The sequence below is a fragment of the Rhinopithecus roxellana genome, chromosome 16 (assembly GCF_007565055.1).
Source record: "Rhinopithecus roxellana isolate Shanxi Qingling chromosome 16, ASM756505v1, whole genome shotgun sequence".
Classification (NCBI taxonomy): domain Eukaryota; kingdom Metazoa; phylum Chordata; class Mammalia; order Primates; family Cercopithecidae; genus Rhinopithecus; species Rhinopithecus roxellana.
The window spans coordinates 85418054-85436694 of record NC_044564.1 but is presented as its reverse complement, the minus strand read 5'-3'; the positions used below and the strand labels follow the sequence as shown (position 1 = coordinate 85436694).

Sequence of the window (18641 nt, the reverse complement as noted above, 5' to 3'; positions counted from 1 at the left end):
AAAGTGCTGGGATTGCAGGCGTGAGCTACCGCGCCTGGCCTTTTGTTATTCTTTTAAGAGATGGGTCTCTCTCTGTTGCCCAGGCTAGAGTGCAGTGGTACAATCAAAGTTCACTGCAGCCTCGAACTCCTGGGCTCGGTGATCCTCCCACATCAGCCTCCTGAGTAGCTGGGACTACAGATGAGCACTACTACATCCTCGCTTTGTTGCCCAGGCTGGTCTCGAACTCCTGGCCTCAAGGGATCCTCCCGCCTTGGCCTCCCGAAATGCTGAGATTACAGGCTTGGGCCCCTGCACCTGGCCCCATATTTCATTTTTACATTCTGTGTGATACACATGGCCGTTCTACCCTTCCAAGTCCCATGCATTTTTCCTCCCTAATAACATTATTTGAGTGCTTTCAATATGCCAAACACTGTCCTAAGCATTCTACATACATTATCTCATTTGATCCCAAAATGGCCTTGTGAGGGAAGTGCTGTACCATAGTGCCATTTTCCTCCCCGTTTGATAGAGGAGGAAGCAGGAGCGTGGAGATAGTAAAAAGGTGGCCTTGTCTGCACGGCAGGTAAGCAGCAGCACTGGGGTGAAAGCCGAGGCACATATGACCCCAGAGCCCAGCTCCTAACTGCTCCTCTCCACATCACCTACCCCCATGGGATTCCCATTACATCTGCATTCCTCCTGTTGACCCAGCCCAGCCTTGTGCTTACTATGTTGGAAGCCACAGCAGTCACCTCCTGCCACGTGTTGACTTTACAGAAAATTAAATATACTAAATAGTTTTCATAGGCAAACAGTTAATTTTTTAAAACCTCTTTCTCTCTATTAGATATTTTCTTCTTATTCATTGGACCCTCAGTTCAGCCTGTGGTTGCTGTGCTTGACTGTGGATGCTGTCAGTCAACCAGGTAGACTCCCAGCTGTAGCTCACAGGCAAATCTGTTAAGCCAATAAATCAGCATTCCTTGGGCACAGCCCTAAGGACCTCTGTCCAGGTTATAGCAAATAATTAATCAACACCCTTGGGGTTCCGTTTTTTAGCCTTCTATAAAGCCATGAAACAACTACCACATGCTCACCGTTGCATGCTTGCCACCACATGCATTCTACTAACTGCCGTGCAGAAGTCAGGATCCCCCAGTGAATTTCTGGAAGTGGCCCTCAGGATCCCATTCTAACTCCTGCAGTTCATCATTTTCTCTTTTAAGTGCTCATATTAAACTCTGTTCAATAATGTCATCACACATTTGGCCCCTCCCCCCATCTCTTATCTTTGCAGATCAGAATAGCTGTCTACCTCCTTCAGCTTCCTTCTCATTGTCTGTGTGAATTGATCCCCCCCAGAGATCTGGGTTCACGTATATCACAGGTGGACGCTTTCAGAGCTAGAGCCTGTCCCTCGCCTGGACTTGGAACGGGAACTCCTTTAGAGGGTGAAGGAGCCCTGTCTACCAGGAGCCCTGTCTACCAGCACCGGGCAGCAGTCCCCGCGCAGCAGGGCTCGTTCTACCATGAGTAGCTTGAAAATCATTCTCCTTGGCAGGAAAGTTGAATCAAAATGGGAGTTGAGTCATTCTGTTCTTTCTGCCACCTCTTGGCACCTGGTCTTCCTTAGGCTCCCAACTTCACCTCCAAAGCCTTTTTTTTTTGTCCTGGGCCGTCTCCACTAGCTCGTCCTGAAGTTTTACCTTCTTGGCAGTCATTTTACAGCCTCCCAGCTCTCTTTATGTAGTATGGGTTTTTCCTTTCTCCAGCGTCCTGTTCAACTATTGTCCGTGTTCTCTGAAAACCACCCTTAGCAGAAACCACCTGTGCAGTCACATGGGTGTCTTGGCTCTCCATTTTCCTCTGTCTCTTTTGAGAATGTGTCCAGATCATCGCTTGTTGTGTTGAATGAGGCAGTGTAGCACTCAGACCATTGCATTGATGGGCTTCTTATTTTTTCTCCATGTGGTGTTTTGCTTCTCAGAAAGGAATATCTGATACATGGGCAGTCAAGACCTGAGGACATTTTTGGTTTTGTGTTGATACTCATTGCTTTTCTGAGTTTCATCTTTGATTTTCCTACCCTGATTATTAAAATGTGTGGAGTTTGTTTGCATTTGCCACAGTTCTGCTAACTAGAGAGTTTCTCCTTATCACCTTCATTAGCAGCTGACCTGGGACCCTGAGACATCTATCGGTACCCACCCCCAGGTCCTTCCACTATCAGGAGGACAGAATAAACCTTCTTTATGTTCCTGTGGCTCCTCAGAGGGGTCCTCCTTCTGTCTTAAATCATCTTAGCAATTGCCTTTTTCAACAGCAGAGGAACATCTTTCTGTGTCTGCTGCAGGCTGATGGTCCTCGTGGGGAAGCTCTTCCTGCTGGGTAGCTGTTCAATCCATTTTGAAAAGCATACAGACAGCCACATCTGCCAAACACCAGCGGCGTTGACACAATACAGATTTATCAGTTAAAGGTTTATCCACAACCTTTTGGTAGCACGGCAAATGCTAGTCAGTGGCAAGTGTTCATTATTCACAGTTTATAGATAGGAAAATTGCCACCGAAAACAGTGAAGAGAGAATCCCTGTGCTTTCATCATTCTGCCTTCACTTTTTACCAAGAGGTGTTTTCGTGGCGCGGCGCAGACCCAGGGGATGAGTGTGGAGGGACGATGCCCGGACCTAGCTTCGTAGTACTTTACCTGGCTCTTGAAATTTGTTGTGTCTTTTGTTTATTTTCTGATGGTGATGAGTCAGGGAGCTTAAAGACCAGCCCTTGAAGGGTTTGCATTCAGAATCAGTGATCTCACCAAGGGAGAGGATAGGCTGCATTTGTGTGTGGTGTCTTTGAAACCTTTTCATTTTGGAATAGGTCTAGACTCCCAAGGAGTGACTGTCGTAGTAGAGCGAGTTCCTGTGTCTCTCCCCAGCCCTCCCCCACGGCACCCTGTCTCTTCATGTCTTTGCCTGTCAGAGGAAGGTTCAGTTGATGCTACTGGAGCCTCAGTCAGAACACAGAACACAGAAAATAGCCGCATTTCCACCGAGCTACTGCATGCCAGGAGGAGCTCTGGCCGAGTGCTCTGGTGCCACTCAGCCCTGGGAGCTGCCCCAGTGACTCTTACTGTCCCCTTTTCACAGATAAGGGAGCTGGGCTGCATGGGGCTCGTGCTCAAGGTCACGTGGCAGTGGAGAGCCGTGGGTCCAAGCCCTCACCCAGTGTGTCGTGCTGCCTCCCCTGCGGGTCTCACCTGTGCATCTGGGGCTCAGATGTGCACTGTCAGGCCAGTCTCTACCCAAGGGTCAGATTTCACTTCCTCCATTGTTGCAGGGTGAGTGAGGCCCTGTTCTCAAAGCTGTCAAACCTGGTGGGGCAGCTGCGACTAACAGAAACACTGAGATGTTGAAATGCTCATTCATTCCCTTCTGTCTCATTTCTGGTGTGCTTAGTCCCTGGCTCAGGCCTGGCAGCAGCAAGTTTACAGATGAAGACTCTCTGGTAACGCTCATGCTGACTGCCGGGAGCGTGCGAGGAAGAGAGTACTGCTGGATGGCCCGTCTGGGCGGGGGCAGAGCAGCGGGTGGGTGTTCAGACCCAGCTGACATGCCAGAGGACTGTTCAGAGGCATTTTCCCAAATCCCACCCTGGGGGTTATCCTGCAGGATTGGACCTTTCTTCAGAAGGCCCGATTCCAAATCAAATCATTATATACCAAATATCACTGCCACCTGCCCACTCTTTAAATATCCACATCGCCTCTGTGGTTGCGGTGGAAAAGGAAGGCGTGGGGAAGGGAAAGGGCACGTCAATCTCAGTTGTTGCATTTGGTGCCAGGTACAACAGAAGCCAAGGGCGTTTGAGCCCAGACGACCTTGGTAACTTGATCTCTCCCATTCCATGTATTCCAGCCAAAGAAATAAACACCAGAGTGTAATGTCTAAGAGATACTGAACACTCTTGCTTTCTGGAATGCTTCCACGACCTGAGCCTCACTGCAGACTTCACAGGTGAGGAAGCTGAGCCTCAGAGAGGGCAAGCCATTTGTCTAAGGTTCTCCAGATAGTACTTGGCACAGCCAAGATGGGGACCTGGATCTTGGGGAGGCCCCAGAGTGTAGCAAGGACTTCGGTGTTCTGTGGACCTGGTTCTTGCCTCGACTCTGCCACTAACCAGTTTTGTGGTCTTCTCTAGGTCTCACTTTCTTTAGCTTTTAAATGGGTGTATAATCAGGATCTGGTCTCATCAGAATCTTATGAGGGAAGAGGGTGTGATGCATAATAAGAAGAGCTTGGCAGAGTACCTGGCACAGAGGAGAGCTAGGAAACGTTAGCTGTTAGTACTAGTCCAGTTAGAAACAAATCTGGCTACAATTATTGCAGCAATAAAGCAATGGTTGACTTAAACAAATGGTAGTTATATTTCATACACAGTAAAAAGTCAGAAGGCAGGCAGCCCCAGGCTGGCCACAGCAGAACGATGCTATTAAAGGCTGTTTGGCTTCCTTCAGTCCATTCTGCTCTCCACAGAGTGCTGGTTTGCTGCCTCGTGGTTGCAAGATGGCCGTCCCAGCTCCATCCGCCCTGCCTGTGGTGGAAGGGGTGTGGTAGCAGTTACATTTCCCCCTTCGTCAGGAAAGCAAAAGCTTTGCCAGAACCCCCCCAGCACGCAGTCCCAGCAGACATCTGCTTTTGTCTTTTTGGCCTGGACTAAGGGCCCTGGCTGTCCACAGCTGCAAGGGCCACTTAGAAAATGAGCTCATGTAAACGACTAGTTAATGGGTGCAGCACACCAACAGGGCACATGTATGCCTATGTAACAAACCTGCACGTTGTGCACATGTACCCTAGAACTTAAAGTATAATCATAAAAAAAAGAATTAAATAGGAAATGAGCATTAGCTTTTCAGATTCAGTCATACAAGTGGCAAGGAAGAAGGCAAATGAGAATGGGAGGAGACCGATCAGTTGGATTTGCCGCAGTCCTTCCTGCCTCATGTTGTCATATAAAAAATGTTTTTTCGTTGGTCCTCAGGTGCGTTGGGCTTAGTTCATCCTAGGCGTGTGCTCGCGGCACAAGAGTGGCTAGACTGACTGCCTTTCCTGCTCACAAGTGTGTGCTGTACGTGCATCTCTTCAGTTTCTACATGAAGCGTAACATAATGCATTAAAGTGCACAAGTCTCTGCTAGATGCCTCGAAGGATTTTTATGATTTATCCCCATGAAAGTACATTCAGATCAATCTATAGAATGTTCCCAGCATCTCAGAAACCTTCCCGTTTCTCTGCTCTCTGTCAGTACTCCCTCCCAAGATGACCATTATTCTGATCTCGGTCCCCATAGGTCAGTTTTGCCTGTTCTTGGATTCCATTGACATGGACTTGTACGTTTGTATGTGCGCTTCGTGGGCCTGCCTCCTTCGACTGACCTGAGAGAGTTGTCTGTGTCTCTGCGTGTGGCCGTAGCTCATTTGCTCTCTCCTGAACTCTGTCTCTCTACCCAGACCTGGTGTTCATAGCGTTGTGAGAACCAGAGTAACACAGAGATGGAAGTTTCCTGCTTCCATTCACGGAGTGTCTTTTCCTCCTAGAAACCACCCTCTGATTTCTTGCAGAGCTTGCCTGTGCCCTGCCCTCTCCACACCAAGCTGCTATCAGAGGAATCTCTTGTATGTTGGCTCTGAATGCTGTCAGCAGGAAGAATTTTCTTGAGCACTTCTTCATTTGGAGAGGATGGAGGAAGAGAGAGATGGATGCTTTTGGGAAGGACATTTTTAGGCAAAGGAAAAAACAGCAACTGAAGGCGTCATTGGGAACTGGAGCCTGGAAGCCAGCCTTCTGAGCAGAGATTTACATCATTCTTCTGCGTTCCTCCCCTTCGAGCAGCGTCAATTCAGGGCTCAAGGGCAAAAAAGACACGCGGCAACTCTGCCCGTGTTGGGGCTGGGCAGCCTAGTCTGAGTCCAGACTGACGCTTGAGAAGTCTTCTTCCCCAGACAGTGGCTGATGGGCTTTCCTTATCGAGGCTAGTGTGGCTTTCTTACAAAAACACTGCATGGCAGGACAAACCTGAGAGCAGTGAAAAAAGCTGATTCTTTTCAGGGGAGTCTTAAACGAAGATGAAATGGATTAGTTATTCTTACAAGTGTGGGCATGTAGGTAAGTCAGGGATCAAGTAGAAAAGTGGAAAGTATGCAGTTAGCTCTGATGGTTTTCATCATCATCTTTCCTTTAGGTATCTGCTGATTCTGTGCCTTGTGTCTGCCGGGATAATGTCCCAGAATATTCAGTTAAGACCTAATCAGGGATCCTGTGTGCTCAAATGGAATAGTTTGTTAAGTTTAGTAGGTAATTTCTGTATCCCCGGCCCTTGCTAGGGGCTTTGCAATGTATTATTTCAATTATTCTCTGCAGGATCTGGGAAGGTGGGTAGGATTATTCCCATTTCGCACGTGAGTAGATGAAGGTTAGTAAGGAACGGGTAGGAAGAAGTAAGGCTGCTAGTCTAAACTAGGTCTCGTATTCCAAAGGCCGCGTACCTTCTGCACCACCACGCTACCTTTTAAAATAACCCCTTGCTTTTCTGATGCACCAACCCTCTCGTGGTTCCTTGGCTTCCTTCGCCTCAACACAGCGCTCCTCAGTGTTGATCCAGTGAGTGGCCGGTTCTAGAACATCCGAAAGCTGTAAATACCTCCTCACTTATTTTGATTTTAGCTAGCTGTTGACGCTATACTGTAACACTGCACACATCTTTGCTAGATGGCTCAAAGGATCTGTTGTATTTTATTTAACATATTTAAAATGTTAAAGCCATAGAGCATAGTGGAAAAGATCTTCACAGATAATGAGTCACTGGTTTCAGTCCTAATGTCACTACAAATCAAAACAAGACAGAAGGCTGGACGCGGTGGCTCACGCCGGTAATCCCAGCACTTTGGGAGGCCGAGGTGGACACATGGCTTGAGCTCAGGAGTTCGAGACCAGCCTGGCCAACATGGCGAAACCCCATCTCTACAAAAAATACAAAAATTAGCTGGGTACAGTGGTGGGCTCCTGTAATCCCAGCTACTTGGGAGGTTGAAGCAGGAGGATCATTGGAGCTCAGGAGGCAGAGGTTGCAGTGGGCCAAGATCGCACCATTGCACTCCAGTCTGGTTGATGGGAGTGAAACCCTGACTCGAAGAAAAAAAAAAAAAAAGGCATAAGACTTTGAGTGGACCATGACTGTCCAGTCCAGTCTTTTAGCTTCCCTGGGCCACACTGGAAGAAGAAGAATTGTCTTGGGCCATATATAAAATACACTAACACTAACGACAGCTGATAAGCTAAGAAAAAAAATCGCAAAAAAATCTCGTAATGTTTTAAGAAAGTTTATGAATTTGTGCTGGGCTGCGTTCAAAATCATCTTGGGCGACATGTGGCCCACGCGTGGGCTGTGGGTTGGACAAACTTAGTGTAGACCTAACGTCTGTGTGCCTCAGTTTACCTCATGTGTGAAATGAGGAAGTTGAAGTATGTGATTATTGATGTCCCCACGTGTTCTAAAAACATGAGCTTCTGTGACCTGTTTGTTTTTGTAATTCTAATATGGATAGAAAGTACAAATATTTATTAAAGGAGCCTTAATTACTAAATGCAAATCCAGAGAAGTGGATAACATTGAGGCTTTCAAAATTTTTTGAAAGAGATATAAGTTCTTTACTTTTCCAAGTAAAGCTTCATTTTCCATTACATTTCCCAGTCTGTCATCAAAAAAGGGTATATGTTCTTAGATAATTCATGGTGGAGCTGAGATCCCTTGAGGGTCTGGCAGGCTTTAATTTTGGATACATTGTTGTAAAATATTTGTCAGTAGCCAACTTCAGGTTCCCAACCCAAATATAAATCCCTTCTTATTCGGTAGATGAGTATGTCATACAAACTGTTCTAAATTATACCTGGTACTGTTGAATAGTATCAGGGTGATATTGAGCAACTCTGAAAATAAGAAATAAGATGCTCTTATGGTGTAATTACTTAAGAATGTGCTATACTTAAATAAACTGTTACTGAATCATTTTAGACCCAGTAAAGACAAAACTGGCCACACAAGTGACTCAGGAGCATCTGTTATCAAGCATGGACTCAATCCGGAGAAGATCTTCATGCAGGTGCATTATTTAAAGGTAAGCACATCTCAGTTGCAGAAGCCAGTTGTTGTGGTGCAGCGCTTTTTAGGCTATCCAATTAAACGATAATGATGAGTGACATGACTGAGGCGAAAATACTGTAATGATATCTGAGGGTTCAGTAATTAAAGCACTTCATGCCCCCAAAAGGAGACCGTGTTAGGAAAGACTGAATGAAAAAAGGCTGAAATATTCCCTGCCCTGTACCTCTGTTCTGCCTGCCTGAGGAGCAGAACTCTCACATTGCTGTCAGGTTCCAACTGAAAGACATGGGTGAGAAGAAAGTGTTTTCTGTTGTAAAGACCTTTTCTGGTAGCTGGAGTAGAGAAGAGCTGGGTCTCTCTTCTCTTTTCGTCTGCGTTGGACAACGAGGCTTCATGTGAACCAAGTCCAAGCAGAAAGGAGTTGAGAACTAATTAATTTCCAAGCCAAGCCTTCCTGGTGAAAATGGAAAGGGCAGCCAGGGATAGGTAGGACAGCACATTCTAGGTGCACAAGTGACTGTGGGTTAGGTAGGGCTGACTATGTAACCATTTTTTTATGAACTCATGGCAGGCCTCCTTTTCTGTCTCTTCTTTCTGTCTTCTAGGGCTACTTCCTTCTTCGGTTTCTTGCCGAAAGACTTGGAGATGAAACCTATTTTTCATTTTTAAGAAAATTTGTGCACGCATTTCATGGACAGCTGATTCTTTCCCAGGTAATTTGTGGATCCTCATGAGTCCGTGATGTATAATTGGAGGGGGTATGGCACGTGAAGATTAGATTATGCCAGTAGGAAAGAGTAGGGAAAAGATTTCCCATGTAATGCAGTGGGAAAAACAGGAAGTTAATGAAATGGACACAAAGAAAGTGGTTGCTTTAGGGAGGGTGATCTCTCTGTCGTTCTGAAATAAACTGTAACCCAAAGCTGCCTCGTACACAGCGACGTGGATAGTTTGAGTGACCTTAGACACAAAAACGAAACACTCCTGCTGTCGCCTTTACCTGGACTTCTCTTTGGAAGATGCCACCTTCTTACCTTCTAGTTTCAGTTTGAGTGCCACAGCCTCCACGTCAGCCGGCTAAACAGACCTGCAGCCAGGCCCACGCGTGCCACCCCTTTGCCTTCCATTGCCCTCACTGTCATTGCCGTTGTCTGCGGTGATATTTTCATTAGGGGGCTATTTGTTTCTTTTCTCTCTCCTCCACTCTACGTATATGCCCAACAAGGCCAGACCATTTCTATTTCACCAGTACTTAGCACGTGATTGGCACACAGTACGTACTCCATAAATATCTGATCAATAGATTAATAACAAGATACACTGAAATATGCAGACAGCCTGGCTACAAAACTATCAGAGAGAGGCCCTGTCAGCTTATCTGGGTATGGGGCCAAGCAGCACGTAGCAAGGAAGTTAACAAGGAGTGGCAGGCTCTGAAAAATGACTCTCATAAGTAATAGAAAATAGGTGATGCACCCTCAGCATGGGTTGGACTAGTGGGGCTTTTTCATGTTTGATAATTGTGCTCGTATACAGCTGCGAGTCCCATTATCTGCAACGTTAGATGTAAAGGATGTGCACGTGTAGTTTGAACGCAGGTGGAAGAATCACATGAGTGTAGCAAGACCGGACCGCTGTTCCTCTGTGTTCTTTTTATTCTTGTATTGGGTGTGGGGAAAATCCTCCCAAGCATATATTTGGAAAGGCGATTCGAAAACTGGTTCAAAAGTCTTACGTGCTTGGTTGACAGGTTAGTACGAATTCCTGCTGCTTGAAGCCACGTCTCACCAAGAGACTGCAGTGTCAAATACGTGCATTGTATTTACCATGGCTTTGGAGGTTTTGATTTTCACTTTCCATGGACTCTTACTGCTCTCTGAACCAAACCGTTCAGTTCCTCATTTGCTTCTCTCTTTTTTTGTTGTTTTTTGTTGTTGGAGACAGATTCGCACTCTGTCGCCCAGGCTGGAGTGCAGCGGTGTGATCTCAGCTCACTGCAACCTCCACTTCCTGGATTCAAGCGATTCTCCCACCTCAGCCTCCCGAGTAGCTGGGATTACAGGCGTGCACCACTATGCCCAGCTAATTTTTGTGTTTCTAGTAGAGATGGGGTTTCACCATGTTGGCCAGGCTGGTCTCGAACTCCTGACCTCAGGTGATCTGCCCGCCTCGGCCTCCCAAAGTCCTGGGATTACAGGTGTGAGCCACCGCACCCAGCCTGTTTATCTCTTTTGAACAACTTCATTGTTTCTTCATAGCAACTTTATTGAGATAAAATTCACATACCATAAAGTTAACCCTGTGAAAGTCTACAAGTCAGTGGTTTTTGGTATGTTCACAAGATTGTTCAGCCATCATCATTATCTAATTTTAGTACATATTCACCAAACCCAGAAGAAATCATTAGCAGTCATTTCCCCACTTCTACTCCCCTAGCCCCACAGAACCACTAACCTGCTTTCTGTCTCTATGAATTGGCCTATTCTGGACATTTCACATAAAATAATCATATGCTTTGACCTTTTGTGTCTGGCTTTCTTAACATAATGTTTTCAAGGTTCATGTAGCATGTATCAGTACTTCCTTTTTTTAATTTTAATTTTCATTTAATTGTGATAAAATATACAAAACAAAATTTACCATTTTAGCCATTTTTAAGTTCACAGTTCAGTGGCATTAAGTACATTCATATTTTTGTGCAATCATTACCACCGTCCATCTCCCGTACTGTTAATATTTCATCACGATAGCCCTCCATTCTTTCCTCCCCCAGCCCCGGCAGCCACCATTCTACTTTCTGTCTATGTGAGTTTGACTCCTCTGGGCACCTCATGTAAGTGGAGCCACACAGTGTCTGTCCTTTTGTGTGTGGCTGACTTCACGTAGCATGATGTCTTCAGGAGGCACCAGGTTGCACATGTGCCAGAACTTCTTCCCTTCTTCAAGCTGAATGCTCCATTGCATGCATATACCACGTTTTGTTCACCCGTTAATTCCTTCATGAGCATTTGCATTTTTTTCATCTTTTGGCCATTGTGCATAATGCCGCTATGACCATTAGTGTATAAAGTATCTGTTCAAGTCCCTGCTTTCAGTTATTTTCAGTATACACCCAGAAGTGGAATTGCTGGCTTATACAATAATTCTATGTTTAGCTTTTTGAAGCATTGCCATACTGTTTCCATATTGACGGTGCCATTTTACATTCCCACCAGAAATGCACAAGGCTTCCAGTTTCTTCACACACTTGCCAACACCTAATGCCCTCTGGATTTTTTTATTATTGCCATCCGAGTGGGTGTGAAATTATAGCTCATGATGGTTTTGATTTGCATTCTGTGATAGCTAATGATTTTGAGCATTTTTTATGTGCTTATGTGCCATTTGTTCTTTGGAGAAATGTTTGTTCAGATTATTTGCTGATTTTAAATTTTTGATTATTTGTCTCTTATTCTTGAGTTTTCAGAGGACTTCATTTATTTTGGATGTAAGTCCCTTATCAGAGATACGATTTTCAAATATTTTGTTTTATTTTATGTTTTGTGTTTTTCCTCTCTTGATGGTGTCCTTTATAGCACAAAAGTTTTTAATTTTGATGAATCCAATGTATCTGTTTTCTCTTTGGTTTATTGTGCTTTAAGTGTCATAACTAAGAAACTGTGGCTTAATTAAAGGTCACAAAGATTCACTCCTATGTTTTTTTTCTAAGAGTTTTATTGCATTAGCTCTTATATTTAGTTTTCTGATCCGTTTTGAATTATTTATTTATTTATTTATTTTGAGACGGAGTCTTGCTCTGTCACCCAGGCTGGAGTGCAGTGGCGTGGTCTCGGCTCACTGCAAGCTCCGCCTCCTGGATTCATGCTGTTCTCCTGCCTCAGCCTCCCGAGTAGCTGGGACTACAGGCGCCCGCCACCACGCCTGGCTAATTTTTTATATTTTTAGTAGAGACAGGGTTTCACTGTGCTAGCCAAGATGGTCTCGATCTCCCGACCTCGTGATCCGCCCGCCTCGGCCTCCCAAAGTGCTGGGATGACAGACGTGATGAATTAATTTTTATATATGTTGTGAGGATAACAGTCCAACTTCTTTTTTTTGCATGCGAATATCCAGTTGTCCCATAAACCATTTGTTAAAAAGACTGTTCTTTCCCTCCATTGAATTGCTTTGGTACCCTTGCCAAAAATTAGTTGGCCATTAATGTAAGCATTTACTTCTAGACTCCCAATTCGATTCCATTAATCATTATTTCTATTCTTGTGCTAGTATCATATTGTCTTGATTACTGTAGCTTTGTATTAAGTTTGGAAATTATTGCTTTTCCAACTGGCATATACTCATTGTAAAAAATTATAAGCAATGCAGAAAAATACAAAGAATGTGAAACATTACTCAAAATCCCACCACCCAGAAATGCCTATAATTAATATTGTGTGAATGACGTTCCAGAAATCATACTATTTATCCCTCAATGGTTATATGTTATACATGATGTCTATACATGTATCTGTGTATATATGTATATACGGTATATGCATGTGTACAGACTGACGTCACTGGACAGAAACAGTTTTATAAAAATAGGTATATATTATATGTGCGTTTTAATGAAATGTTTTAAATTTTCTCTTACTTGCATTTAATGAATGAAAAAGCAACTAAAGTGGAGATAACTTCCCAAACTTAAGATAAATGTAAGAAAGATTATTTTCTAAAAGATTTTTCTGTAGTTAAGAAACATAATTATAGAAGAATTAGGAGGTTGAAATTATTTTTTCCCTTTACTTATATATTTCATTTTTAGAAGACATCAGTTTATTCACTACTGTAAAAGATGAGGAATTGGCCAGGCACGATGGCTCATGCCTGTAATCCCAGGATTTTGGGAGGCTGAAGCAGGTGGATCATGAGGTCAGGAGTTCGAGACCAGCCTGGCTAACATGGTGAAACCCTGTCTCTACTAAAAATACAAAAATTAGCCAGGCATGGTGGCAGGCGCTTGTAATCCCAGCTACTCAAGAGGCTGAGGCAGGAGAATAGCTTGAACCCAGGAGGTGGAGGTTGCAGAGAGGCAAGATCATGCCATTGCACTCCAACCTGGGACAGAACAAGACTCCATCTCAGGGAAAGAAAAAAAAAAAAAAGATGAGGAATTACATAGTTATGTACTTTACTTTCCCCTTAATTCTAAATTTTTCTTAATTATTATTTTTATATATTAAGGTTTACTTCATTTACAAAATGTACTATGACCATAATTTTCATAGCTGTGTAATCTTGGCTTGTTAAAGGATTTCAGTATTTACCTCCAGTTATTTTACCTTTTTTTAATGAATATTTTATTTTGATTGAGCTCTTTGCTGGCTGAATTTCATTATCAAATTTGTGTTCAAGTTGCAGATTCACAGGCTTTATGATTTCTGAGTTCTTACTGCTTCAGAATGCTTGCTTGTTGTCTTTATATTTGAAATATAAACTGACTGGATATAATATTCTTGGGTTATATTATCCTGCCCTCAAAACTTTCAGACATGGCTCAGCTGCTTTCTGGCATTAAATCCTGCTGTGGAAACTTTTGGAGTCAATCTACTTTTTCCCCTTTATACCTCTTAGATGACCGAAGAATTTTTTCCCTGTCTTTGAAGTTTAGTAATTTTATCAGGAAATGGCTTGGCGCCTATGGTTTTCTATCCTTTTTCCCCCTGGAAAAATAGTGTGCATTTTAATTTTAGTCCTAAATTCTATTCTTTCTTCTTTCAGTGAGTATGTCTTCATTGTATTTTTGAATTCATTTCCCCCTTGCAGGGTTCTGGATTTCAGGGTTACCAGTTGTCCTTGTGTTATATCATCTTTGTCCTCTGCACCTGTTATTTTCCAGTTGCGTTTCTCTTTTTCTTCTTCGTGACCTGTATTAATCCCAAGCAACCCCTTTATTATTAATGTTATTTTCCTTAATGTCTGTTCTTTTCCATGCTGTTTCTATTTTATTAGCGCTCCTGTACTGGTCCTTAATGTATTGCCTTTGCCATGAAATCTCTGTTTATCTCATTTTGTTGTTTTGTCAACTTATCTCTGAGCTTTCATTTTACCAAATTTATGTTCTTATTTTTTTCTGTAGTTGTTAGTTTATTTTATAGTGGAAAGTATTCATGGAGCATTTTCTTCTATTCCTTGGATTATGTTTTCTTCAAGGCGGGATTCCTTGTCTTTTATGTGTTGTGCTGCTTTCTCTCTCTGTGTGAGTTGTTGTTGTGTTAGTTTGCATGGTTGCCATACGTTTCTTTTTGCTCATTCTCAGCTTGGGTAGCACTCTCCTGACCTTTCATTTATTCTCATATGTATTGGAACATTGTCTTTGATTCCTTTTCCAACTTACCCTGTGCCTGTTTTTCTCTCCCTCTGAGCTACAGTTTGGAACTTGGATGTTATGTATAGAGGGGAGGAGGAGAGGCGCTCCGCTGGAGTTGTATACGGCCTTTGTTGGGGAAATTTGGCTGGGCTGCTCTTGAAAACTTGTTAAATGTCCCCTGCCAAGATTCTTGTGACCTAACATGGGTGTAGCTTTTTCACACTGCGGGTGTCCCCTCAATTAATGTTGTTCCTGCAGCTTAGGTGACAGCCCTAGAACGTGAGCAGCTCCCCGGAGTCGTCCTCAGTTGTTTATTCCCCACGTTTTGCTCGTCTCTTGCCAGCAAACACTTCCAGCCCCTCCACAGGCAAACAAGAAGAAAGATAAATATATTCCTGTTTTCCCCAGATGTGTGGATATTTGTGAGAATTCGCAGGGTCTGTGCGGTTCATCAGTGCTCTTACGGCTAATCATGAGGCTGGGGGTCGATGCAGAGGGAGAGTTAGAAGCTGTGTCTGAAACTTAGATTTCTTTCTTAGTTGCGTCTTTTTGAAGTTCATCCCATGAGGCTGTCCTTGTTTGAATGCTGCTGGTTAAGTTTTTAGTTACTTTAATGGTTTGTGTTTCTGTGTAAATTGCTAGTTAGTTATTGATGATGAAGGTCCTATGATCCAGTTTCTTTTCCAATTTACATCTTAGTCTTTTCCCTTCCAAATGCTCTCCCTGTCCAGCATTTCAATATTATCATCTTTCTTTTGTTTTTTTTTTTTTTTTTTTTTTTTGAGATGGAGTCTCACTCTGTCACCCAGGCTGGAGTGCAGTGGTGTGATCTCGGCTCACTGCAAGCTCTGCCTCCCGGGTTCCCGCCATTCTCCTGCCTCAGCCTCCCAAGTAGCTGGGACTACAGGCGCCACCACCACACCTGGCTAATTTTTTATATTTTTTTAGTAGAGACAGAGTTTCACCGTGTTAGCCAGGATGGTCTCGATCTCCTGACCTCGTGATCCGCCCACCTTGGCTTCCCAAAGTGCTGGGATTACAGGCATGAGCCACCGCGCCCGGCCAGTATTACCATCTTTCTAGCCCCGCCAAAAGCCCTCTCTTGAGTGTTAACAATGACTTCTTCCTGACTATTTCATTTCTTTTTTTTTTTTTTTTTTTTTTGAGGCGGAGTCTCGCTCTGTCGCCCAGGCTGGAGTGCAGTGGCCAGATCTCAGCTCACTGCAAGCTCCGCCTCCCGGGTTTATGCCATTCTCCTGCGTCAGCCTCCCAAGTAGCTGGGACTACAGGCGCCGCCACCTCGCCCGGCTAGTTTTTTGTATTTTTAGTAGAGACGAGGTTTCACCGTGTTAGCCAGGATGGTCTCGATCTCCTGACCTCGTGATCCGCCCGTCTCGGCCTCCCAAAGTGCTGGGATTACAGGCCTGAGCCCCCGCGCCCGGCCGACTATTTCATTTCTTCTCAGTGTTTATCCTGCCAGTCCTATCCTTCCTTCAATATTTTGTTTTGCCTCTACTACCTCCCACCCCTTCCCCATGAACATGATAATTATTCATAAAATACTTGACAGAAATTGCTAGCCCCATGTAATAGTCAAGCCGGTGTCAGTTTATCCAGTAGAATCTACATGTACCTGCTTTCTGTTGAATGCTTTCACCAGTACTAAAAAATAGTTACCAAATTAGCCATGTGCCAAAATCAGTGTTAGTTTTTTAAAAATGTGTAGTGCTTAATTTAGCATTATTAGGTGTTAATCAAAACAAGCTGTATGCGACGGACCTGACTGGCATATAGATTATTAGGAAAGTAGGAAATGAAAAAAATTCTGAAGGAATGTATTTTCTGACTGGAGTGTGGGCTTATAACCATTGCCAAGGGTCCAGATAGAATTTCCTCCCCTTCATAGATTCAAAAAATTCTATTGTTTTATCAGTAGATTTTGGGGAGTGGGGGGTGGGCTTTGGTTTTAATTTGTTTTCAGGCCTACTACAGAGGTGACAAACTGGGGCCCTACTATTTGTTGCTAGCTAACTTTGTCAGATGATTCTAGAATCAGCTGTGAAAAATGTCCTCCTTGTTCGAATAAGATCTGTACGTTGCTTTCACAAAACTGCCAATACACTGAAGGAAAGAAAGAAGACAGATGAAAGGATCGAAAAGAGGTGGTGCAGGAAGGAATAATCGTAAGAGACATTTTTCTTTTTATTTTCTGGTGCTGTAGAAAGTGGAAAAAGCTTCTGTCATAAGTCCACTCTAGAGGTATATGCCAATTTATGAAAAGAAACAGGAAAACGAGTGTTTCATGGTTAAAGATGGAATCTGTGGCAGGAGTCAGAAGGGCCAGTGGGTTAAGTCCATGGATGGATGGTACAGAGACTGCTTGGATGAGACCTGCGGTCTTGAATGGGGTGGAGCACAGAAGAGAAGAATATCGAATGCTGTAGAAAGACGTTCCCATAGCCTGTGGGAAAGCAGACCCCATGTCTTAGCGATGCCCAGGATGCCCTGGGCCTGTCATTCCCAGCAATGCTGGCAGCCTGCAGCTCACGGCTCTGTTGCCTGCAGGCCTGAGCTCTGGGGTAGGAAGAGGCAGGTGCTCCAGGATCGCAGCCCACTGGGAGCAGGACAACCATCTTCCTTCAACACGAAGCAGGGTTCACGGGGCCTCCTGCGCTTACCCTGAACTCAACACCCAATTCTGGATACTTGTGCTCTGCAGTCCTGTACAGAAGGATCCGATTGTGATTGGAAAATGCAAAAGGGCAGAATTAAGGTTAACTCTGAATTTCCTGCTTCTCATGCAATTACATTCCCCTCGTTGCCATTGAATTAATGTAATTTCCCCCATATAATTGAGCATAAATTACCAGGCAAATATAGGATACATTAGTATGGGCTACAAGGAGATAATGAAGTAAAATTAGTAAAAAGTTATCATTACAAGTACTTGGATTTTTTTTTTTTTTTTCCAAGACGGAGCCTCGCATTGTTGCCTGGGCTGGAGTGCAATGGCGCGATCTCAGCTCACTGCAACCTCCGCCTCCTGGGTTCACACAATTCTCCTGCCTCAGCCTCCCAAGTAGCTGGTATTACAGGTGCACACCACCACACTCAGCTAATTTTTTGTATTTTTAGTAGAGATGGGGTTTCACTATGTTGGCCAGGCTGGTCTCAAACTCCTGACCTCATGATCTGCCCACCTTGGTCTCCCAAAATGCTGGAATTGCAGGCGTGAGCTGCTGTTCCCAGCCCCTACAAGGACTTGGATTTTTAAGAATCAAAAATCCTATCCACAAGCCAGTGAGAAATTAATCTACAGAGTTATCTATTAAGATATTAAATTTATAAAATAATACATTAGATTGTGATAAATAAATGTCTAACTCAATGTTTTTGCAAAATAATTTTTAAATAATAAGAATGATAACTCTAAGAACCTCCAGCAAAAATACTTCTTTGTGTTCTAAATACTGCTCTTGTCTCCTTTGGTATTTTCTCTATATATGCAAGTGCAAGGAACGACTTCAGTTGTGGAGCATCAATCAGTTTGGGGTTGTCCCCCACTCCCATTTTCTTTGCGTGGTCCATTTTTTAAACATTAGTTTTATTACTGTTTGTGTTGTTATTTCACGTCAAACACCAATAAACGAAGTCTCAGAAGAACAGACATTGCAAGAAATAAATATTTCATTAATGCTCTTAATAGGGAGACTTTGTCTCTGGAAGAAACGGACTGTGACCACCCGTGAACAGGTAGAAGCGGGACCACCACGTAGACCGCCGGCTTCACTAGTGTAGCGATGGCTGTGTTTCTGTGTGATGACAGAGGAAGAACACCTCATCATACAAATGGGTTGCAGGCCGGGCGCGGTGGCTCAAGCCTGTAATCCCAGCACTTTGGGAGGCCGAGACGGGCGGATCACAAGGTCAGGAGATCGAGACCACCCTGGCTAATACGGTGAAACCCTGTCTCTACTAAAGAATACAAAAAACTAGCCGGGCGACGAGGCGGTCGCCTGTAGTCCCAGCTACTTGGGAGGCTGAAGCAGGAGAATGGCGTAAACCCGGGAGGCGGAGCTTGCAGTGAGCTGAGATCCGGCCACCGCACTCCAGCCTGGGCGACAGAGCCAGACTCTGTCTCAAAAAAAAA

At 44.1% G+C, this 18641-nt stretch overlaps 1 protein-coding gene across 5 annotated transcripts in view; it reads left to right on the top strand.

Moving 5' to 3' along the window:
* AOPEP (aminopeptidase O (putative)) overlaps positions 1-18641 on the top strand; it is a 374597-nt gene that overhangs the window by 232652 nt on the left and 123304 nt on the right. For all 5 annotated transcript variants that reach the window (XM_030919337.1, XM_030919338.1, XM_030919336.1 and 2 more), the window contains 2 exons: positions 8053-8155; positions 8748-8855. In XM_030919337.1, coding sequence (XP_030775197.1) covers positions 8053-8155; positions 8748-8855 — 211 coding nt within the window. The remainder of the gene's footprint in view (positions 1-8052; positions 8156-8747; positions 8856-18641) is intronic.